We start from the raw sequence: 25,670 nt of genomic DNA, 5'->3' as shown, positions 1-25,670 counted from the left end.
AAAGGTGGAGGATTCACCCAAAGTCCAGACTATACCTGCCTAAGAGCCAGAGTTACACGTCCGTCCATGGGCAAGATTAAGTCAAGACTGGATTCTAGGGTCCAGGACGGGCGTGGCAACTTTGGCTGACTTAATCTGATTGGGCAGGAATACAGTCTACTACCCATGGGTGGATCCTCCATCTCCAGTGCTGGAGAACATTTTTTCTGCCATTCCCTCCTGCATACATATTTTGTAGAGCAGAGATTGAAATTATTATTGAACTAAAATGATTATCCCAATCAATATGTTAATCAGAAATGTAATCAACTCACTTATATAAAACTAATAATCTATAATAGTAACAGCAGATGATGCCATAATAATTCCAAGATTTAAAATAATCCTGGAAAGATCTAGCACAGATTAAGCACATCCTATTTACAATGTCATCATTTTACAGTAATTGTATTTTAATATGTTTAATATGTACTTGGAGTCACTCCAAAATTCTATCCCTTGTAACAGATGACTTTCTACCAAAAATAGAAAAAATGATCCACCAAAATATATCTGTTTAAACAGTAAAATGATGACATGTGATCTACATGCTCATTATTTAATATGAAACAATATGAGATCATATCTATATAGTGTTTAGCAAAGAAACATTTTCTCCCCACAGGCACTAATGTAAAATACATTTGCCTTTTCTAGCTTTTTACTTAACCTAACTAAAAAGAAAAAAGAAACATATCGCATAGATACAGTTAAAATAATTAATTACATTAGTGCTGATGAAATTTTTAATAGCTAGTTTATTAGCTATTAGATCACTTCTAGCTAATGCAGGTTTTATGTCTTAGATCCATTATTAAAACAATGATGCAAATATGAATAACTTGCATTATTACATCTTTTTCTAGCTAATGCCTGCTTTATAAACTATCTTGGATCTATTGTCAAAACAATAATAGAAATACAAATAATAAATTGTCCATAGGATACATACAAGGCTTTAAAAAATACACAAAACCCAACTTCAAATAAAACAACATATACTAAACTGATTTTACAGAACATGATTGCTTCAGCTTTAGAACTGTATAAGAAAAAACATTAGATAGTCCTTTACTTCTGATCACAATTGAGCCCAAAGTTTCTGTTGCTAAGCAAGACAGTTAAGTGAATTTTGCCCCACTCTACGACCTTTCTTGCCACAGTTATTAAGTGAATCACAGCTGCTGTTAAATTAGTAACACAGTTGTTAAGTGAATCTGGCTTCCCCATTGACTTTGCTTATCAGAAGTTTGCAAAAGTTAATCACATGACCCCGGGACACTGCAACCATCATAAATATGAGTCAGTTGCCAAGTTGCCAACACTGAATATTCACAAATATCCTAACTTCCTAATGAGAGGTTAGATACATTAATTTCTTCAGTGAGGGAAAGAAAGAAACAGCTAGGATATAAGGAGGAGAAATAATACTATAATGTCTGGTTTAAAAATTGTACTGTAAATTTTAATTATTTGTCAACTGTATTTTCCAGTTCAGAGCTGCATGTTAAACAATAGACTGTATTCAATTGTGTCTTTCAACATTATAAAGATCTTTAACTCAGCAAAGGCCTTTAGGAATGGAAACTATTTTTAAAAAATGACAATTTATTCTGCAATACAATTTCCATACTTCTCCAGAAGTCCTATAATAATTAGGGGATAAAGTAAGATAATTACAATGAAGGCATCTCCAAATATCTTTCTTCTGTTTTCTGCACATGAAATAATTTCAAGGACTTTCTAATATTTCATAGTAATTCAAAAATTGTTTCCTGATTCCAAGTTTAAAATCTTTGGACTGAAACAGGCTTTCCTCCAGTGTAGGAAGAAATGATTCTAAACACACATACTGTACATAGGAACTGTATTTTAGAGAATATGGGAATAAAGTATTACACTTAGTCCCAAATGTATGAGATTATCAGTTTAGAGACAGGAAACCAAAGAGAAAGACCAGGCTACTTCTATTTGAAGATTTAAGTCTCCTATTACAGAAAGCAATATTCCATATGAATATATGCTATTACTGTATGTTTAACACAGTGCATAATGTAATATGTGCTGAAGATATACAGCATGTTCACATAATTCCCAACCAGAAAGAAAAAGATGGAAGTATATACTTGTATCCTGCAGAAATATTAAATCAACAATATTCACAATATTCACATTAGGAAAGCAAACTGTACATAAGAACTTACAAAATCAAAGTCACCATCCTGGGGAACTTTCCAGTTATCAGGGAAAACGTTCTTCGATATGTGATAAGATTCGTGTATATTCTGGTTGCAGTTTTCATTGGCCTTATTTTTGGAATCCTGTTTATCAAAATAGTCCATAAATGAAGGTCGCTGAGCTTGTGGTGATGTAGCATTTCCTGTTTTGAAAATAAGAAAATAGTCAAAATATGAAGAGAAACCAAAGAGTTCAAAGTGATTGTGCTGGCTGAAAGTTAACATTAATTAATTTTAAAAGTATTAATGCATTTTTACTAGAAATTAAGATAACATGTTACAGTGACAGTACAACCAGGTAGAAGACAATTAGAACAGAACCACACAAAATCATGTTTTAATTAAAGCAGTATACAAATAAGTGAACTATAAGCAACTGATAACCAATTTTGCACTGAAGTTAAATTGAAATGTAATTCCTTTCTATTCAGCAAGTGGGACCACCTTGTTGACCTGACAGTAAGTTAAAACTCAAGGAAATTTTTACTTATGAATAATGCTAAATTATTTTTTATAAAAAGTTATTTTATCATATAATTCATGGTTTTAAAAATTAATAATTATGTAATTGTCCAAAGGAAAATAACACCTTATCTGGCTCTTTAAGACCTAAGACAGACATGTCAAACACAAGGCCTGCTGGCCGGATGCAACCCGCGAAGTGGTTTCATGTGGCCTGCGAAGCCATCCTGGAAACAGTGAGGGAATGGCCCCCGCTGCCTTGGCCCTGGCCCAGGCCAGCCGGGAGCCAATGTATAATTTTGTGGTGGCCATCTTGGCACCTGCCCCGGTGAACCATGCCTTGGCACTTGCCCCAGTCCCACCCCCTTCTGCCAGAGACCCTCAGATCTGTCCCACTCCTGCCCAGGCCCCCACAGGGACCGTTGACGCGAATGATGTAGAACTGGCCACGCCCACCCAGTAGGCCACATCCACTCCATCCACGCCCACCCAGTAGGCTGCACCCACTCTGGCCACACCCACCTGGCCCCCCAAGGGCAACCGCAATGCTGATGCGACCCTCCGTGAAATTGAGTTTGACACCCCTGACCTAAGATATTCTTAAAATCATCCAACTATACATCAAAGTACTGAAGGCAAAACTGTGATTCTAAATACATTTTCCTTCATAAGGAAAAATAATCCTATGTTCTTGTAGAAATAGCAGGTGCATATTATTTCTCAATTTTTCAAGCTATTACTGATGATTAAACACAAATTCGCTATAGGAAGAGGAAGTAATACAACAGAAGTACATGAAATCCCTTAATTAAATGTTCATAAAATGTTTAAGTTTCACATTAAAGGATGATATCTGACATTCAGAGTCTCATAATCATTTTCAGAATTGGCTCATTACTACTTTGGCTGAATTTTGGAGAAAAATATATTATCAGAATTAATCCCCAACTCAAAAGTCACTTTCAGTGACTTACATTTGGAAGAAATAGATCAAAAATTTACAGCCCTATTACAATAATTGCAATAATAGCAATAATACAATAATTCTATTAAGAATCTCTGCTTTCAAACTAAAATTACAGTAAAGCAAACAAACCAGTTTCTTTTAATAAATGTATTAAGGTAGAATTATAGTAGTATTTAGAATAACCACAGGTGGACAAAACAGGAATTGGAACAGGAGTGATTTCGAACTCAAATTTCTGCTGACTTCCCTATTTAGTTTCCGTGCCAACAACAAAGTTGGCACGGAAGCCAGCAAGAAGTCCAAAGCCAGAAGGCAAGTGGCTCTGTTGGGCTCTGTGTGACACTGTGTGGAGGGTATAGGTCAAGAATGGTACATGGAGGTGCACAAGAAGTGCTACATGGGTTGAGTAGGTTGGGGGTGCACAAAGAATGCATGGGACAGTGCTGGGACAGTTGAGATGCCATGCAGTTCAGGGGCGGTGCACAGAGGGATGGCATGGGTTGAGAAGAGTAAGTGGGGATCCCCAAGAGGTACTGCATGGGTTGGGAAAGGCACCTTGGAGGAGCAAAATATGTGGGGGTGCATGAGAGGTGCCACACTGGTCAAAGGAGGCACACAGGGCAGCACAAATTGAAAAATGTGCATGGGGAATGCAAGAGATGCTTGTGGGTTGGGGAAACACACTGGGGTGGGGAATGGCACAAGTCAGGGTACTGTGCAGAGGCTTAGTGACCTTTCGTTGCTAAGTCAAGGACTACCTAAGTTATCTTTTGATGAAGATAAAAATCCCTGGCATACTGTGAAAAATTAATACAGCTGTGGGTCTAGTTGCCGTCTACCATTATGCATTTCACAAAACACGTTTTGAAAAGGCTAGGTTTTAAACTTTATCTAATTTTAATATTGTATATAAAACTTAATGGGTTTATTCTAACAGTTTATATAAGAGCAATTTTATCACATGTGCTTCATCAGACATATGGTAAGACAATTATCAGATAGGATAATTCTGCTGCAATTTATACTTTTGAGAAGCAAGCCATCCATTTCCACCTGAATCCCAGCAGAATAATGCTCCACACATTAATCAAAAGAATGAAATGTGTCACAAGAAATTATTGCTTAATTCAGCATCTAAAATCTTCTAATCTTCTTTTAACCTAAGCAAATTCATTCAGAAATTTCCAATGAATAATTGAAGATATTAAGGTAGACTGAAGACAAGAAGCATGTTTAACAAAAAATAGAATCCTGCAGACAATTAAATCAACTCAAACAACTAAAAGGTATTATTCAAGAGTGTTTCCAAACATACTTATTATTATTCAATTATAACTTTTGGTTATAAGATTATATGTGTAGTTAAATTTATCCAAAATGGGATAATAGCTGAATGATGTACCGCATTGTATGTATACATTTAAAATGACCTTAATTTAAACTTTTAAAGCATTCTATAATTGTAGCACACGTTGTCATTTTTCCATTTATTCTACGCTAAATTGCTGCATTACCAGCTTGAATAAAACACTAACAGTTGAAAACACAGATTTCCATAACACAACATAAAGCACACAAAGGAATTACAATTCCAAGGATGGAAATGTAGGGAACTTGAACTGCCTTCCAGAAGAAATCCACATATTGGTGGATTTCATTGTTTTGTTTTGGTAGCTCAAGTGAACAAACCATTGGAAAGCAGTTGCCAGGGAAAATTTTAAAAATTTAATATGCAGATTAATCTAAATTTGTACAAATCACATAAATATAGTTAGTAGCTGTATTAGCCGAGATGTACTGGTCTTGATTCTAACATTTAATTTAATTAAAGTGAGTATTCACTGCTTACATGGCTGAAATAAAAAGCATTTAGAATGTTTCTTTTACGAAGAAAAATGAAACGTACTTTTCATGGTTCCATCTTCATCTTCTTCATCATCATCATCATCATCACTGTTTATTACCATGGTCCCCAAATCCGATTCTAGCATGGTGCTGTTATGTTCAATCATGGTCTGAGCACTGTCACTCATTGTACTTGTGGCCCTCATTGTACCGGCACTATCAGATGTAGTCTTCACCATGGTNTATGATGGAAAAGACATTCATATATGAAAATGGAGGAGTTCTCTCCTCTTTCATTGGAATGGTTCCTCTGGACTCTGAAACTAAAGAGGAAAAGCTAGCAGATTCTCAGCCACAGTTCATGAAGCTACATGAACTGTCATCCTCCTCTACCTCTACCTGATGAACGCGGAATCAGAGCCTGTCCTTGGGACTGTCAAGCCCTAAATCAGCTAAAGTTTTAATGTTTTTCTGGTTTTGATAACTGCAATATTGTTTGCTGCCCAGAGACAACTGGTCTGAGATGGATCCAAGCTATACAAATTACAGAATACAGAATAACAGGGAAAGGACCTTGGAGGTTTACCAGTCCAATCTCCTGCTCAAGCAGGAGACTCTATGCCAGGCATGTCAAATTGCCGGCATGTGGGCCGGATGTGTCATGCCGAAACCGCGCCCACCCCATTGTTGGCAATGGGGAAAAAGTCCCGATATGTCGCGCAATGTCACGAGTTTGACGTGCCTGCTCTATGCCATTCCAGACAAATGGAAGTCCAATCTCTTCTTAAAATCACCCACAACTTCTGGCCGCAAGCCATTCCACTGATTAATTGTTCTAACTGTCAGGAAATTTAGGTATAAATTGGATTTCTCCTTGGTAAGTTTCCATACATTACTTCTTGTTCTGCCCTCAGGTGCATAGGGTGACCCCCGTCACCCTATGCACCTGAGGGGGTCTTGCTTGTTGTGTTGATGCTGCAACAGCCAAATTTTATTTGCCAACCACCTTCTTTCTACACTAGCTTGGAGAAAAGATGTACACTAATGCTGACTATTTTCTACCAACACTATTTCAAAGAAAATCTGGAAAGAAGGGGAGCAGGATTAAAAGATAGAATGCCTATATATAGCTTCTAATTTATAAATACAAAACACAGAAAACATTTTTTCTGCCATTCCCTCCTGCATACATATTTTGTAGAGCAGAGATTGAAATTATTATTGAACTAAAATGATTATCCCAATCAATATGTTAATCAGAAACGTAATCAACTCACTTATATAAAACTAATAATCTATAATAGTAACAGCAGATGATGCCATGATAATTCCAAGATTTAAAATAATCCTGGAAAGATCTAGCACAGATTAAGCACATCCTATTTACAATGTCATCATTTTACAGTAATTGTATTTTAATATGTTTAATATGTACTTGGAAGTCACTCCAAAATTCTATCCCTTGTAACAGATGACTTTCTACCAAAAATAGAAAAAATGATCCACCAAAATATATCTGTTTAAACAGTAAAATGATGACATGTGATCTACATGCTCATTATTTAATATGAAACAATATGAGATCATATCTATATAGTGTTTAGCAAAGAAACATTTTCTCCCCACAGGCACTAATGTAAAATACATTTGCCTTTTCTAGCTTTTTACTTAACCTAACTAAAAAGAAAAAAGAAACACATCGCATAGATACAGTTAAAATAATTAATTACATTAGTGCTGATGAAATTTTTAATAGCTAGTTTATTAGCTATTAGATCACTTCTAGCTAATGCAGGTTTTATGTCTTAGATCCATTATTAAAACAATGATGCAAATATGAATAACTTGCATTATTACATCTTTTTCTAGCTAATGCCTGTTTTATAACTATCTTGGATCTATTGTCAAAACAATAATAGAAATACAAATAATAAATTGTCCATAGGATACATGCAAGGCTTTAAAAAATACACAAAACCCAACTTCAAATAAAACAACATATACTAAACTGATTTTACAGAACATGATTGCTTCAGCTTTAGAACTGTATAAGAAAAAACATTAGATAGTCCTTTACTTCTGATCACAATTGAGCCCAAAATTTCTGTTGCTAAGCAAGACAGTTAAGTGAATTTTGCCCCACTCTACGACCTTTCTTGCCACCGTTATTAAGTGAATCACAGCTGCTGTTAAATTAGTAACACAGTTGTTAAGTGAATCTGGCTTCCCCATTGACTTTGCTTATCAGAAGTTTGCAAAAGTTGATCACATGACCCCGGGACACTGCAACCATCATAAATATGAGTCAGTTGCCAAGTTGCCAACACTGAATATTCACAAATATCCTAACTTCCTAATGAGAGGTTAGATACATTAATTTCTTCAGTGAGGGAAAGAAAGAAACAGCTAGGATATAAGGAGGAGAAATAATACTATAATGTCTGGTTTAAAAATTGTACTGTAAATTTTAATTATTTGTCAACTGTATTTTCCAGTTCAGAGCTGCACGTTAAACAATAGACTGTATTCAATTGTGTCTTTCAACATTATAAAGATCTTTTACTCAGCAAAGGCTTTTAGGAATGGAAACTATTTTTAAAAAATGACAATTTATTCTGCAATACAATTTCCATACTTCTCCAGAAGTCCTACAATAATTAGGGGATAAAGTAAGATAATTACAATGAAGGCATCTCCAAATATCTTTCTTCTGTTTTCTGCACATGAAATAATTTCAAGGACTTTCTAATATTTCATAGTAATTCAAAAATTGTTTCCTGATTCCAAGTTTAAAATCTTTGGACTGAAACAGGCTTTCCTCCAGTGTAGGAAGAAATGATTCTAAACACACATACTGTACATAGGAACTGTATTTTAGAGAATATGGGAATAAAGTATTACACTTAGTCCCAAATGTATGAGATTATCAGTTTAGAGACAGGAAACCAAAGAGAAAGACCAGGCTACTTCTATTTGAAGATTTAAGTCTCCTATTACAGAAAGCAATATTCCATATGAATATATGCTATTACTGTATGTTTAACACAGTGCATAATGTAATGTGTGCTGAAGATATACAGCATGTTCACATAATTCCCAACCACAAAGAAAAAGATGGAAGTATATACTTGTATCCTGCAGAAATATTAAATCAACAATATTCACATAACATCCATCAACATTAGGAAAGCAAACTGTACATAAGAACTTACAAAATCAAAGTCACCATCCTGGGGAACTTTCCAGTTATCGGGGAAAACATTCTTCGATATGTGATAAGATTCGTGTATATTCTGGTTGCAGTTTTCATTGGCCTTATTTTTGGAATCCTGTTTATCAAAATAGTCCATAAATGAAGGTCGTTGAGCTTGTGGTGATGTAGCGTTTCCTGTTTTGAAAATAAGAAAATAGTCAAAATATGAAGAGAAACCAAAGAGTTCAAAGTGATTGTGCTGGCTGAAAGTTAACATTAATTAATTTTAAAAGTATTAATGCATTTTTACTAGAAATTAAGATAACATGTTACAGTGACAGTACAACCAGGTAGAAGACAATTAGAACAGAACCACACAAAATCATGTTTTAATTAAAGCAGTATACAAATAAGTGAACTATAAGCAACTGATAACCAATTTATGCACTGAAGTTAAATTGAAATGTAATTCCTTTCTATTCAGCAAGTGGCACCACCTTGTTGACCTGACAGTAAGTTAAAACTCAAGGAAATTTTTACTTATGAATAATGCTAAATTAATTTTTATAAAAAGTTATTTTATCATATAATTCATGGTTTTAAAAATTAATAATTATGTAATTGTCCAAAGGAAAATAACACCTTATCTGGCTCTTTAAGACCTAAGACAGACATGTCAAACACAAGGCCCGGCGGCCGGATGCGGCCCGCGAAGTGATTTCATGTGGCCTGTGAAGCCATCCTGGAAACAGTGAGGGAACGGCCCCCGCTGCCTTGGCCCTGGCCCAGGCCAGCCGGGAACCAATGTACAATTTTGTGGTGGCCATCTTGGCACTTGCCCCGGTGGACCATGCCTTGGCACTTGCCCCAGTCCCACCCCCTTCTGCCAGAGACCCTCAGATCTGTCCCACTCCTGCCCAGGCCCCCACAGGCACCATTGACGCGAATGACGTAGAACTGGCCATGCCCACCCAGTAGGCTGCACCAACTCTGGCCACACCCACCTGGCCCCCAAGGGCAACCGCAATGCTGATGCGGCCCTCAGTGAAATTGAGTTTGACACCCCTGACCTAAGATATTCTTAAAATCATCCAACTATACATCAAAGTACTGAAGGCAAAACTGTGATTCTAAATACATTTTCCTTCATAAGGAAAAATAATCCTGCGTTCTTGTAGAAATAGCAGGTGCATATTATTTCTCAATTTTTCAAGCTATTACTGATGATTAAACAAAAATTCGCTATAGGAAGAGGAAGTAATGCCAATTCTTGAAATTCCTTTATATATATATATATATATATTACAATACTATATAACAGAAGTACATGAAATCCCTTAATTAAATGTTCATAAAATGTTTAAGTTTCACATTAAAGGATGATATCTGACATTCGGAGTCTCATAATCATTTTCAGAATTGGCTCATTACTACTTTGGCTGAATTTTGGAGAAAAATATATTATCAGAATTAATCCCCAACTCAAAAGTCACTTTCAGCGACTTACATTTGGAAGAAATAGATCAAAAATTTACAGCCCTATTACAATAATAGCAATAATAGCAATAATACAATAATTCTATTAAGAATCTCTGCTTTCAAACTAAAATTACAGTAAAACAAACAAACCAGTTTCTTTTAATAAATGTATTAAGGTAGAATTATAGTAGTATTTAGAATAACCACAGGTGGACAAAACAGGAATTGGAACAGGAGTGATTTCGAACTCAAATTTCTGCTGACTTCCCTATTTAGTTTGCTTATGGGAAGCTTACAGGGAGAAAGTTGGCACGGAAGCCAGCAAGAAGTCCAAAGCCAGAAGGCAAGTGGCTCTGTTGGGTGGGGGAATGTGCGACACTGTGTGGAGGGTACAGGTCAAGAATGGTACATGGAGGTGCACAAGAGGTGCTACATGGGTTGAGTAGGTTGGGGGTGCACAAAGAATGCATGGGACAGTGCTGGGACAGTTGAGGTGCCATGCAGTTCAGGGGCGGTGCACAGAGGGATGGCATGGGTTGAGAAGAGTAAGTGGGGATGCCCAAGAGGTACTGCATGGGTTGGGAAAGGCACCTTGGAGGGGCAAAATATGTGGGGGTGCACCAGAGGTGCCACACTGGTCAAAGGAGGCACACAGAGCAGCACAAATTGAAAAATGTGTATGGGGAATGCAAGAGATGCTTGTGGGTTGGGGAAACACACTGGGGTGGGGAATGGCACAAGTCAGGGTACTGTGCAGGGGCTTAGTGACCTTTCGTTGCTAAGTCAAGGACTACCTAAGTTATCTTTTGATGAAGATAAAAATCCCTGGCATACTGTGAAAAATTAATACAGCTGTGGGTCTAGTTGCCGTCTACCGTTATGCATTTCACAAAACACGTTTTGAAAAGGCTAGGTTTTAAACTTTATCTAATTTTAATATTGTATATAAAACTTAATGGGTTTATTCTAACAGTTTATATAAGAGCAATTTTATCACATGTGCTTCATCAGACATATGGTAAGACAATTATCAGATAGGATAATTCTGCTGCAATTTATACTTTTGAGAAGCAAGCCATCCATTTCCACCTGAATCCCAGCAGAATAATGCTCCACACATTAATCAAAAGAATGAAATGTGTCACAAGAAATTATTGCTCAATTCAGCATCTAAAATCTTCTAATCTTCTTTTAACCTAAGCAAATTCATTCAGAAATTTCCAATGAATAATTGAAGATACTATATATTAAGGTAGACTGAAGACAAGAAGCATGTTTAACAAAAAATAGAATCCTGCAGACAATTAAATCAACTCAAACAACTAAAAGGTATTATTCAAGAGTGTTTCCAAACATACTTATTATTATTCAATTATAACTTTTGGTTATAAGATTATATGTGTAGTTAAATTTACCCAAAATGGGATAATAGCTGAATGATGTACCGCATTGTATGCATACATTTAAAATGACCTTAATTTAAAGCATTCTATAATTGTAGCACACGTTGTCATTTTTTCATTTATTCTACGCTAAATTGCTGCATTACCAGCTTGAATAAAACACTAACAGTTGAAAACATAGATTTCCATAACACAACATAAAGCACACAAAGGAATTACAATTCCAAGGATGGAAATGTAGGGAACTTGAACTGCCTTCCAGAAGAAATCCACATATTGGTGGATTTCATTGTTTTGTTTTGGTAGCTCAAGTGAACAAACCATTGGAAAGCAGTTGCCAGGGAAAATTTTAAAAATTTAATATGCAGATTAATCTAAATTTGTACAAATCACATAAATGTAGTTAGTAGCTGTATTAGCCGAGATGTACTGGTCTTGATTCTAACATTTAATTTAATTAAAGTGAGTATTCACTGCTTACATGGCTGAAATAAAAAGCATTTAGAATGTTTCTTTTACATTCTTTTTACTTTGCATGAAAAGTACCAAGGTAGAAGTAGAAGAAGTAGTAGTAGTAGTAGTAGTGACAAATAATGGTACCAGGGGTTTAGGCTAAGATCGTACCACGACAATACAAGTTAGTACCAGACTCGTGACAGTGAGTAACATGAACACCGGGAGTAACATGGCCGTGATAGTCTACATCAGAAGTGGTACCAGTGGGAATCGAGCTCATCTTCATCCTGCAAACAAAAAAAGAAATTACCTTCAAAAACATGCTGATGTTAAGAACACTGGCCTTGAGAAGACCAGGGCATTGCAAAGTATTTGAAAGAGTACTTTATAAAACATATTGCTGCAAGGAAAACACACCCAAAAGCAGTAGAGACATTCCCTAGAAGGGCCAGCACCAGATGTTCAAGGAATTTTCTCAAGCTGTGTCCTTTTCTCATAACAGCCACACAAAGTCTTTCTACAGGCCACCATTCCCCAAATACTTTGGGAAGGAATGTATTATTCATATGAAGATACTTTGCAAGCCTCCCCCCCCCCTCACCTTTCAATGTAATATGCTGGAATAAATAGTTTAAGATTCTGTTCCTTGTAAATTTGGGGGGGAGGGGTGTTCTTTCTTATGTTGATGTTTTTAATCTTATAAGCTAGGCAGAGTTGCTTGATGTGTGGGCAGTCTTAGAAACTGAAGAGGTAATATGTTATTTTAATTATTTTTCATTAAATAGTAATAAAAACAAATAATAAATCTCACTGAATATAACATACTGAAATGCCTAAGACAGTGGTGGCGAACCTATGGTACGGGTGCCAGAGGCGGCACTCAGAGCCCTCTCTGTGGGCACGTGGGCCATCGCCCCAGTCCTAGGCCTTCAGCTGGGTTTTATAAAACCTTTTCGCTTTAGGCCTCCGCTGCCATGTGCAAAAAAAAAAAAAAGGTTCAATCAATCAGTCAATTTCAACTTCTCGCAGGAAAAAAAAAGATCTTGCAAAGTTGGAATTGATTGATTGAACTTTTTAGTCCCACCCAGTCTGCCGTTACCACCGCAGCCATGCCCAGCCAATGGGCCACACCCAATTGGCCACATCCAGCCAATGGGCCACACCCACCCAGCACCCGATGATGCATATGTGGGTTTTGGGTTGCAGTTTGGGCACTCGGTCTCTAAAAGGTTCGCCATCACTGGCCTAAGACTTAAATTTAGTTGCTTGCTCTCAAAGTGTACACATACATAACACACATTTAAACATACTATATACAACATATGTATAGACCTACACCCTTACATATAAGTAACATATAAATATTAATCACTGTCCATCTTGAATACATAACGGAAGGAGGAAGCTTGAGAGTTCACAAGGTTAATACTGTATGGAACAAAACTGTGACTGAATCTGGATGCTCTGCTTTGGATACCACAAAGCTTCCTCCCAGAAGGTAACAAAGAAAGTTTTGTAAGCTGCCAAGAGTTTTAAAGGTTTGGCAGGATATAATAAGGATAACAAAAACTTGATTTTTTTCCTTCCAAAAAATAATTTTATTTTTGAAATTGAACCATTTTTACTCATACCTAAAGACCTACCTGAATCAATTAACACTTGCTAATATGAAACTATTCTCTCATTTATTTTAATGGATCAACACCACTGAGTAAGACTGGGTCCAGTCCAGTTTGTGCTCATTTTATTGCTCACTGTACCAAGTTAATCCAAAGCATCTTTGGAAACATCCTTTAGTAACACTAAAGCATATATTTCTACAAAGCCATAGCAGAAACTAAAAAACATGGAAAACTGATATACAAATCTGTTTTAAATCATATTATGGGGTCATTAGTATGATTCCATTTATTAGCATTCCAGGACCTCGGGCAATTAAATTTTCCAGCTCTACTGCTTCAGAGTCTTTGAACCAAACACTATTAAGGACTGAATCTGGAACTTTCTCCATGATTTTTTTTTTCTTTTTTCTTTTCTTTTTTTCTCCTATGGAATAGCCATAAGATTATAGTGGACAAGTACTCTGTAAATTTAAACTTTTTTTTTTTCAAAAATCCATCTCAACTGGCAAGGCAACTTCTCTCATTTGTATACAAAGCATTTGTTAAAGTCATGATAAAAGGGGCAAGAAGAAAACTTGCTGATGCTTTGTAGAAAAGTATCTGCTGAGCAGATGCTTCAGGACTGTGGAACTGAGTTAATTCCAGCAAAGAATACAAAAGCATTTCCAATCAGTGGCAGTAATGTGCCAAGAATGTAAAACAGAGAACTGATGATAATCCAGATCATGAATCATAAAACCCATATGGAATAGAAGCATTTGAAAACATTATTAGGAAATCCTACTCTCTTTCTGAAGTCAGATGTAGAGGATATGCACAAAATCTAAGCTATTTAAGGACTAACATGCTGTTCTATGCCTTAAGTGCTTTTACAAGGGCATATTCTACTATCCACAAAAAAAACATCAGAATGTAGAAGAGCTGCTTGTATAAAACCTTTCAAGTAAGTGTCTAATTTTAGATGAGTCAACTAAAAAGAAAATTCCTGACTTCAGTTTGCTTTGGCAGTCAAATGAGATCAACCAAGTATGCTTCCAAAACCTATTCTGACATCAGCAAGTTTACAAAATTCCCTACATGTTTCAATAACTGATAGAAAAGAATCAAATATTAATGAATGCCATGAATCCCATCATGAGAAACATTCTTTAGTTCTCGGAGACAAGGAGGAATCATCTTAGGAAATACTATGTCAGATGATACCCATAGAATATTTTAAATTATCATTTATGAGGGTAAGACAAATCCTGCTTAAAAATAGAATGACACTGGTCTTTTACGGAATTTTTTCCCTCTTCAACACTGTTTTCCCTCTTAAGCCCTGCTTTTTCTTCTTCTTTTTCCCTGTCCTAATGAGATATAAATACTGCTTTTATTTTCATACATTGGATTATATCCAGTGATAACTTTGAGGTGGCGGTAGACATACCTATGTAAGAGAAGATATTTATTTCAAAGAATTCTGTCTATATAACGCAACTAGCTGCTTCCAAAGAGTTGCTTCCAAGCACCGGGAACTATATTTGAACAGTGTATTGTGCTGTTTGGGACACGTCATAATAAGTAAGCTAAAGCAGCAAAAACTGAATGCTTTACTTCACATGAGCAGAAGATTTTTCTATGTAAGGTTTCAACTGGATACAATCCAATAAATAATCCAAGTGCCTTAGAGGGAGTCATAAAATTACTGCATTTTAAAATAAAAGATAAACCAAATAACATATAACGAATGATACTTCTTTTAAAACAGACACCTAGAACTGCAATTCTATGCATGACGTACTTATAAAGCATTTAAATTTCATTTTACACACAGAGGTGTGATGTCTGTCTATATGTGTATACAATCATATTTATTAGCTGAAACATCTCATTTTTCACACTGAAGAGTATCAAGAACATTTTACCTCATTCATATTTATAGTTATTTAATTAACATAATCTAAAACTCTGGATCAGAATTGCATCTGTACAAAATATTTGCACTGACAAAATAGGTTTTTTTTAAATGAATGGAAGCATCCCTGAAAAAGATTTGTAGTTTATTTATAATATAATGTTAGTTGCATGTAACCTTAAAATTCTAATTCTGAAGTTTCATTAACTGAACAATTAACTTCTTTTTGAATGTCAGCCACTGACTCCAAATGTGAAATCAATTTGAATTCATATATAATTTGAACACTGGCAACCTGTTAATTGAGAAATCATTTCCATTAATTTTATTTTCTAGATGTTCAAAATTTTCATTTGAGACTCCAGCTATTTGAAGTCAAGAAGGTACGGTTTACATCTTCTTGAGTATTCCAAATACCTATACATTTCTTCTGTTTTTTGCTAATATTTTCTGCCTTCAATTCATTTTTTTCCTAGAATAAAAAGTCATGATTTTTCTGTGTTTGCTATTTCTCTTATGAATGTTTTTTTAACCCACATTTTCTGTTCATTCTCTTTTCTAGTCTTAATCATCATTTCCAAAATTCATTGCTATAATATTGCATGTCACCCTCTGTCTTTATGGAACATTTTCTAAAGAAAGTAGAATTTTTTATTTCTTTTAATTATTTTATAAAATGCCATATGTAAATATGTCAAACTATTTTATATAATTAATTGGAATTTGATTCAATGGTACACTTCTAATGTACCATTTTCAACAAGAAATGAAGAAAGTGATTAAAATCCAAAATACTTCCTTCATAAAAAGAAGCTTTAATAAACCTGGAATTTTCAGATTATGAGAAGTCTCCACTAGTTTGCAAGAAATTATCTTAAAACATTAATACACTTCCTTAAAGTTCCTCTAAATTAAATTAGAGATAAAATTGTAATGAATTATTGTTATTTAACTGCAAAAGCTTTTTTTTCTCTCAAACTTCACCACATACATGTGGTAGATTAAATTCTATCTACTGAAGAATATGCTCACATAAGTACAACCATGTTTATTTGACAAATAAATAAATGATGACTAATTCTAAAAATTCTATTTAATATTTAGGAAGTTTAATGGATTGCATTTAATAAATCTTTTCATAACATGCCAAGCTCTAATTTTATGGGTTTTTTTGCTGAGTTATGAAAATATCCAAACAGAAGAACAATAGGTTGCTCGCTAAAACAAAGTTTTGTTTTATGAATGTATGAGAATATACTGGATACTTTTAAATAGCAAATGGCAATCTAATTAGCAACATATCAATGTTATACATACATTCAGTGATAAACAACAAATAGCATAAACTATGTATCATTTTCTCAAAAATTATACTATTTATTATCATATACATTTGCTAAATCCTCTATTATTTATAGACACAAAACTGCATTTAAAAAAATACAGTGTTCCTTACTGTGCAGTTTCCAACGTGACATTCAAAGAACAGAGGTACATAATGGCAACCAAACAGAACTGGCACACCCTTGACCTAGAGAATTTTTCGATTGTTTAGCATCTTCTTTACATCTTTTAACATCTACTGGGGGGGGGAGGGAGAGGGACAGTTTTACAGATTTTCTTAAGAAATGTTTACAGAAAACATGGTATTTCTTTTTTTAACCAGTTAGAAGACCTCAATCACTGTCTAGACATAAGAAAGAAGTGTATCCAGGCAGCAGCATACACGGTGAGATCATATGAAATGTCTGATGAAAGCAGTACTGCAAGATAAACACTTCTCTCTCTCTCTCTCTCTCTCTCTCTCTCTCTCTCTCTCTCTCTCTCTCTCTTTTTTTTTTTATTTGCATTGTGGCCTCACACACATGTCCCAAAGAGGGAGTTTGGTGGTGATGACAATGTAATACTGCTTTCAATTTGAGAGAAAGCAGCAGAAACCCAGGTAAGAATCTAAATCTCAATCCAAGCAAAAATGAATTATGTGTGCTGAATTGATACCAGGACTGGTCTAAACATATAAACCATTTCCTTCTTTTTAGTAATAGTTCGCTCACCAATGGTTCAAACACTGATCCAGGAAAATCAGACAATCTTCATTACAGGTAATCTTTACTTAGTGGCCACAACTGGGACCAGCAATGTTATTGCTGCACATGTATATGACATGACTGCAATGTGCATATGACTTCACTTCCCATTCAGTCATTAAGTGAATCACTGCAGCTGTTAAGACGTCATGTGACCACAACTTGTGATAGCTCTTCAGCGTACTCCATTAATTCTGCTTGCCAGAAGCCAGTTGAGAAGGATGCAAATGACAAACACATGGCTGCACACCAGTTATAAATGTGCGTCATTTCTGAAGCATTGAAATGGGGAAATCACATTATTGTGAGACACTGCAACAGTCATCAATACAAGAATTAGTCACAACTGTTCAACTGTCGTAACTTCAAACAATTGCTAAATGAGGCAGTTGATAACCAAGGCCTATCTGTAACATACTAGCTGCATCAAGAAAGTAAGATCCGGGTCTTTACTAATTCCCATGTGCAAAACTGCACTGTACTCCATGAGAAAAGTGTGCCTTAAGAGGGATTAGAGACTGAGAGTAATTTAAAAAGGGTAATAAGCATTCTCTATCTTTCACTAACCATACTGGCTTCTAATTTCTTTCTAAGGGCAAATAAAAACAGTATTTCTTTCTTATTAAACTTAAAAAGAGTTTAGCTACAGCTACATAAACTCTCCTACATAGCTAGCACCAGGAAAAAATCAGTTTGGTACAGAAATTATCCTGTGGAATTACCTGGATTAAGAAACGTTCTCTTTATGGAACGAGATTGGCTTCACCTTTGTTCAGTTTTAAGTGGTTTCTCCCCATCTAATTTGGTCCAGTTCAGGATGACCCTAACTCTTTTTTGTAAGGCTCCAAAAGTATGAAAGGCCTTGTTTCCTGGCTATGTTGACATTTATGATGACATGTTTTCTCAGCTTCCATTTATATTTAATTTTATACTATGTTTTAACTGTTTTTAATTGTTTTATGACTGTTCACTGCCCAGAGTCACTTGTTTGAGATGGACAGCTATAGAAATTGAATAAATTTTGTTGCTGAAATTTAATTCTTGATTTTATCAATGATTTTTTCTCTTAATTTATTTGTATTTTTTTAGTTTTAAAGTTACACTGTTAAATGCAATTCACCTTCTAGGGTACCATTTGTACTAGATACATTTTATTAGAACAGAGCAAGCCTTTTCTGAACAACTCTCAGAGAAATTTAACTATTTCTTTGTATCCTTGCAATTATGAAAACTAAGCGAGAAAATGTGCACTAGAGGGCAGCAAAGACAGTTGAGTAGATTGCAATGTTCAACTTTTGAAACTTGTACAGTATAAGAACAAAAACCTTGTTCAACACAAATCACTGTCATTAAAAAATAATGCAAACATAGTTACTACAGCATTTCAATAAACTTCCTTAGCAGCTATATGAATATATATACAAGACTGCATAATGTAGAAGAATTAAACCAGCAGACTCTAAAAGAATCCAATTATTGATTATTTCAGTAATGCATACATTATTTCTAATGATTCCAATAAAACTACACTAAGGACCATGTATCAATCAGCTACTTTACATGTTAGAAGCATTTCTATTGTCCCAGAGGAGAAACTTAATTTTTTTAAGTTCTCTATTTTTTTTAACTCCCTCAGTTGTTGATGTTGCTTTTAATAGTGTTTGCTATTTAGGGACATAAAGTTGTAGAAATCACTCACATGGCAGAAAGTATACTACACTGAAAAGATCACTGTAATTTTTTTTGTCAAATATTATAAAAATGTATAACCTGAATTTATTAACTTGAAGTGTTTTAAGTAATACTCTGATAATTTACATAAAAATAATTTATATGATCCAGTAATTTTTGATTATTATTAATTTGACAAATGATCCATAGAAAAATATTTTGACATGTTTTTGAAGGCTGCCAGGCAACAAATTCCTTTATATTTTCATAATACAGCTGCCCAACATCAGAATCAAATTTTCATCACACTTCAAAAATACATAAAATCTATACAATTACTACAGCTCCTATTAAAATATATCAATTTGCCAGAACATATCCTCATCAGATCAGTTNGGGATTGTATCCAGCTTAGCTTTAAATGGAAAGAAACTGGTACTTGATTATGAGAGATTCAAACACTACAAGTATTTTATTCAAGCTTTCAAAATGATTATTTTTAATTAGTATAGCCATTTTACTTTAATAAACATCTACACTTCAAAAATTATAAGAATTGCTTATGTAAATAAAGTAAATTAAATATACTAAATTGTATGTGTCACCCGACATCCAGCAACCCTGAGCAATTTATAAATGACTTAAAATATTTTAAAAAGACAATAAAAAACAAGAAACATGGGAAAGACAGAGATGGGAGAATACCAAAGAAAACAGCCTAGGAGACTTCACTTATCCTCACCAAAGACCTGGGCAAAAAGCCAAATCTTCACGCCCTTTTGAAATACCAACAGGGTGGGGACCATTCGGACTTCAGAGGGAACTTAATTCCAGACAACAGCCACCACAACAAAGGACAGCATGATATCAGGATCCCAATAGATGACATTGCTTAGTTGAAAGAATTCAGAGCACATCAACCCTGTCAGATTGAATTGGACAGACAGATACTATAGGAGATAGACAGTCGCTCAAGAAATTAGATCCTGTGCCATGTTTCAGAGTCTTTAAGAGTCACTTAGACTCTTAGATTTTAAGAATCATTTTTAATTAATTCACTCCTTAAATCAAGAGCATCTCCTTTGAGGCACACACAGAAGCCTGCTTTAATTAGTAACAGGGATGCTGTGTTTTTATGAAGTCCAAGGAACAGTAAGGAAATGTATCCTAAATTTATTTACAAGTTGAAAAATAATATTAATTTAAGGGTCTTTTTGTTATATGCGTGTCTCTAAAAGTATTTAAGTCAGAACTAATTTTAATAACTTTCTAACCAATTTGTAAAAGTTACCGCTTGTTACATGTCTAGTAAGAGAGATTAGAATAAGAAATTTTATTTTATCAACGCATGCAGGCCAACATAATGCCACACCTTTCACCTTTGATAATTACGCTGCTTTTCATATTATTGAGAAATCTTCATCAGGTAGAAGGGAAGATTGTTAGTACTCTGTAGGTAGATAGCAAAATTAAACTAATTTTCTAATGCAAATATTTTGAGTTGTGTCTTGCTAAATCAGCATCTTATTGTAAAAAAACATAGTGTAAATATCTTGGTTAAGCCACCAGATATAAATTAATGATATATTCCATTACACCTAACATATATTCAACCTGATGTTTGTATCTGGCAATGTTATTTTGTTTCTAACATGTTCCTAAAAATGTTCTTTTAAAATAAAAGAAAGAAAGAAAGAAAGAAAGAAAGAAAGAAAGAAAGAAAGAAAGAAAGAAAGAAAGAAAGAAAGAAAGAAAGAAAGAAAGAAAATGCACAAAATTAACCGTATCAGAATTATTAGAATGTCTAATTAGTCACTAAAAGCTTGTACACTTTTATTATTATTTTTCCTAGAAATTCTAGTCCTAATGTACTCAGATCTTGAACTTACAACCATTCGTACAGAGACCATTCAAAATTACAAAGGCACTGAGAAAAGTGACTTATGACCAGGCTTTACATTTACAAATGACTCAGCATCCCCACAGTTCTGCAATCAAAATTTGGGTGCTAGGAAAGCAGCCTGTATTTATTATAGTTACAGCATCCTGGATCAGGGGATCGCTATTTGCTACCTTCCTAGCCAGCTTCCAACAAGCAAAATCAATGAGAGGAAGCCAGATTTGCTTAACAAATGCATGACTCATTTAACAATCGCAGTGCTTTACTTAATAACTGTGGCAAAAAAGGTTACAAAAATCAGATCTGACACACTTAACAGCTGAGCAACAGAAATTCTGATCCCAATTGTGGTCCTAAGAACTAACTATATAACCTTCTCCCCAAGTATTTCATGAAAGATTCCTGTGAACCCCTATCATTATTGAGCTACATGGATGAACACTATGGAAACAGAACTCTATAATTTGACGTGTGGCAAAACATAGCCCTATTTAGAGAGAGGGCACTTTGGATCTTTGCATTCATTCAACTCTTTTAGCAGATGTTCCCATAGAATGTGTTCTCCCATACATTCAAGGATCAGCTAACAAATTGGTAACAATGTTTTTTAAAAAAGGAACTGAAAATCGTTGTTCATGTGCTACTTAAATTCTACACACACAAACACAAACATATCAATTTTAAAAATCAAGAAAACATTTTTGTCACAAACTGCTTTTTGAACTGGGGATTGTCAAGGAGGAAGGAAACTCAGAAAAAAAAATAAGTGATATAGCATCCTTCTCAATCAGAACTATATTACTTAAATATGTTGATAATTTAACAGGCCAAAAGTAATTTGAAAACTTAATTAAATTTTCACACACCGAGTTTTCATCCTCTTCTTCCAGTTCCCTCTGTTGTTCTTCATGCTTTTTGGTCTTAATTTCCATAGCTTCAGTAATCAGGTCTCTCAGAATTGAGACTTGCTTGGCATTTTTAATAAAAGGATGCTAGAAAATAAACGCATACGGTTATACAACATGGAGCCTACAGACAATCTGTATTCACAGTATAAATAAAGTAACATGTTAGAACAACATGCCAATCAACTTCACAGACCAGCAGGAGAGAGCATTTCCCTTTGGACAGCAATTAAAATCTGGAATAAGAGAGCATATGATCTGTTTAACTGCTTTACAACTAAATAGGATTTTCCTTTTTGTTTGTTTAGGTAAACAGCAACCATGAGAAGAATGTTACAACAAAACACAACTGCTTTACAGTTAAGGATATAATTGTCCAAAGGAAATGTGAATTAACTGGTAAATAAACAAATAGAAGATAGCCTGACATAGAAAAATAAACTTTATAATGCATTCAGTTATATCATTTTAATTCATTTTAACAAGCTGACAGAGCAAATTAGCAGTCATAAGCAGAGCAGCCACTATAGCATGAGAAACCTGTATTCCAACAGAATACAAATCACTGAGTGATTGGCAATGATGAAATATAAATGAAGCAAAATTAAAATCATCAGGATGGGCAGTTGAAATACAACAAAAACAAATTTATTTAAAGACAACTTATACTCCTGTTTAAAAAGACGCCCATCCTCTCTATCAGTACTGTGAATTTGGCCCTTACTAGAACACACCCCTAGGAACAGTTGGTGGTGAAGGATGTTGAAAACTGAAGCTCAGCAACATCTGGAGTTTCACAGGATACCTACCCTAAAAATCATTACTCATTTCCTGCACACAGCACTGATACCCTCCCACAAGACTGTGCATGAGTTCCAGAGATACAAGCTTCTTTTCAGTTGTGGATATACAATATGGAAAGTGGTCTTTTTCGCTCATATTATATAGTCAATACTTTGTGATTGCCAAATTAAATGTTGCTGTGTAATAGGGGCCATGACATCAGTTAGGAAAAATGAACTTGCCCAAGTTTAACAACAGTAAAATTATGCTCTTTTTGTTCCTGTACTGTCCAGAGACTGCTTTTCTTTTTCTAAATGTTTTTTTGTTGATTTTCCACTTAATGCACACATCCATTATAACAAAGAACTGTTATATAGATCACAGGTGCCCAGCCTGTGGGGCATGGCCCACTACCGGGCTATGGGCTATTGGCCACTGGGCCGTGTGAATGGTTGGTCTGTGCACGTGTGTGCGTGCAGGCACGCGCAAAGCCCCACTCACACGAATGACGCCACGAGCATTGCGGGCATTCACAGCCCCACTCATGCGAGCATTGCTGTGAGAGTCACGGGTGTTTACAGTCCAACTCGTGTGAGCATCGTCGCATCATGGACCCATTCATGCGAGCATCACAGGCATTCATGGCCCCACTTGCGCACGCATTATTGAGGGCTCTCACAGCCCTACTCGCACAATAGATGTTCATGCTCACGCACATGCGTTCACCTGCACACACAAAACCATCCCTTCTTTCCCCACTCCCTCACCGCTCCAGGCCACCTGAACGATTGGGGAACTCTGATATAGATAACATTTCTGTATAACAATTACATTCTTCTGTAACATTATAATTGCTACCAGGGCTATACTTGACCAAAAAAAAAAAAATCACCAAAAATGAGGGGCTTTTGAAATCATTTCTTAACTTTCCCAAAAGAAAAAGATTACAGAGCAAAGTCTTAAAAGTATTATAACTAGATAAAATATACAAATAAAAATTAGCACGAAGACCAAATATCTGTTTATTATGCAATATAAAAAATATAAACTAAAAAGAAAGGGTGACACAGGCAAAAAGGAAGGATGAAAAGAAGAAACAATGAGAATGAAAAGGGTTGGATAATTCATATCCAAATGTTCTGGCTAGTGAAAATTGTTTAAAAAAATACTGTTTGGAGCAGGAAACTGCACTGACTATTGACTACAGTAATACTGACTGCAGAGATAGCATTACTGTAAATGTAACATGTTCAAAACAAACATGTTTGAATACCATATAAGTAGGTGGAGAACTCCGGGCAAATCAAAAAGATTCCTCAGATCTGCTTTTCTGAAAGAATCAACCACTTGCTAAGAGATCTTCCTTTTCTTGCTTACCAAGCAGTTCAAGAAACTAATTACAGTGAACCCCTATTACTCATGGGGAAACTCTGAACAATTTTCTGTCAGCTATTAAGTAGAGAAAAAGTAATTCAGTGGGGGTAAACAGGGAGATTTTCATCTTATTGAGCACACATGCAAACTTTCCCAGGCTGATGGCTACTTTTAAAAAAATAACTGCATACAGTACTGACCTGTAGAAGGTGAGTTGCAGTAGCTCTTTGCTCAGGATTTTTCACTAAACATTTCTTCACAAAGTCAGTGAATTCATCAGACCAAAGCTCTGGCTTCCGGAATGTTGGAGGGGGATTTGTGGGAATCATAAAAATTGCCTGGAAAAGGGGGGGGGGGAGATATATTTATTTATTAAATAAATAAATAAATAAACAAGACAGTCACTATTTCAATAATAGAAGTAAGAAGTGCTTCAGGACCCAGCTTCCCTTACTACCTACATTCGGTGCAGATAGTACAATGCTAGATCTCACTAGAATTGTGGAAATGATGGTAACTACATTTTTGCAAAAAAAAAAAAAAAAAAAGCATCCATTAACATTTTACACATTGAAATTACACCGTGTGTCATATCATTTCTCCAAGTCAGTTCAAATATTCTAATATTTATTTTTCTTGAATATGTCATAGATACTAAGTTCTTCACCACATGTAAAAGGATTAATCTCTGCTATAACTATTTTTTTTAACAGTTATACAGAAGGATACCTTGACTTAAGCAAAAATGATACAATTTATTCTCTTTAAATGTTTGTATCTCCAAATTAATTTTTTACTGGTCTAAATGTTAAAGAATACTGAAGATATGTTTTCGCTTCTAACCTTGACAATTACCAGTTTTTGAATTCAGATTCAGTAAATTACCACATTATCTTCAACTTAACAAAGGAAACTTGTAATAGCTTTCAGAAGTCCATAAGAAAAAGTTGTCTTAAATACCATTTTTATAGCATTGGCATCATAAAATAAGCTTGGTCTATATAATAATTAACACTTCTCTATGACAAACTGACTCAGTATAAATTTTGCCACATAAGCTATGACATACATATATAATAAAAAAGATTGTAGCCTTTCAAGATGTTCTGATAGCTATTTGGGAATGATATTGTTGAAAAATATAATTTAAACTACTGAATTTAACCATCTGCCCAGTGCAGGAATCCAGGTGAAAGCATCCCTGATAAATCTTTGGTTCTAATGTTATTGTTTGAAAGTTTCTTCTAGTATTTAATCTGAATCTGCCTTTCAATAGCTCCAGACCTTATTCCATTATCTAGAATGGTAAGGTTTGAGTTTCTTCCCTGTGCCATGCTTAGGATGATAATA

At 35.0% G+C, this 25,670-nt stretch overlaps 1 protein-coding gene across 1 annotated transcript in view; it reads right to left on the bottom strand.

Annotated features, from left to right (window-relative positions):
• Nucleotides 1-1,738: 1,738 nt before the first annotated feature.
• Nucleotides 1,739-25,670, bottom strand: part of STK3 (serine/threonine kinase 3) — a 69,283-nt gene continuing 45,351 nt past the window's right edge. Inside the window, exons 7-11 of the mRNA XM_029283636.1 lie at nucleotides 24,521-24,658; nucleotides 22,125-22,250; nucleotides 12,345-12,368; nucleotides 5,612-5,792; nucleotides 1,739-2,419 (exon numbers count right to left, since the gene is read on the bottom strand). Of these exons, the coding sequence (XP_029139469.1) occupies nucleotides 2,208-2,419; nucleotides 5,612-5,792; nucleotides 12,345-12,368; nucleotides 22,125-22,250; nucleotides 24,521-24,658 (681 nt within the window). The 3' untranslated portion in view covers nucleotides 1,739-2,207. The remainder of the gene's footprint in view (nucleotides 2,420-5,611; nucleotides 5,793-12,344; nucleotides 12,369-22,124; nucleotides 22,251-24,520; nucleotides 24,659-25,670) is intronic.

Source organism: Protobothrops mucrosquamatus, unplaced genomic scaffold (genome assembly GCF_001527695.2).
Source record: "Protobothrops mucrosquamatus isolate PMUCROS unplaced genomic scaffold, P.Mucros_1.0 scaffold_69, whole genome shotgun sequence".
NCBI classification, from domain to species: domain Eukaryota; kingdom Metazoa; phylum Chordata; class Lepidosauria; order Squamata; family Viperidae; genus Protobothrops; species Protobothrops mucrosquamatus.
Note: the sequence above shows the minus strand (reverse complement) of the source record. Positions and strands in the feature narration are given on the sequence as shown.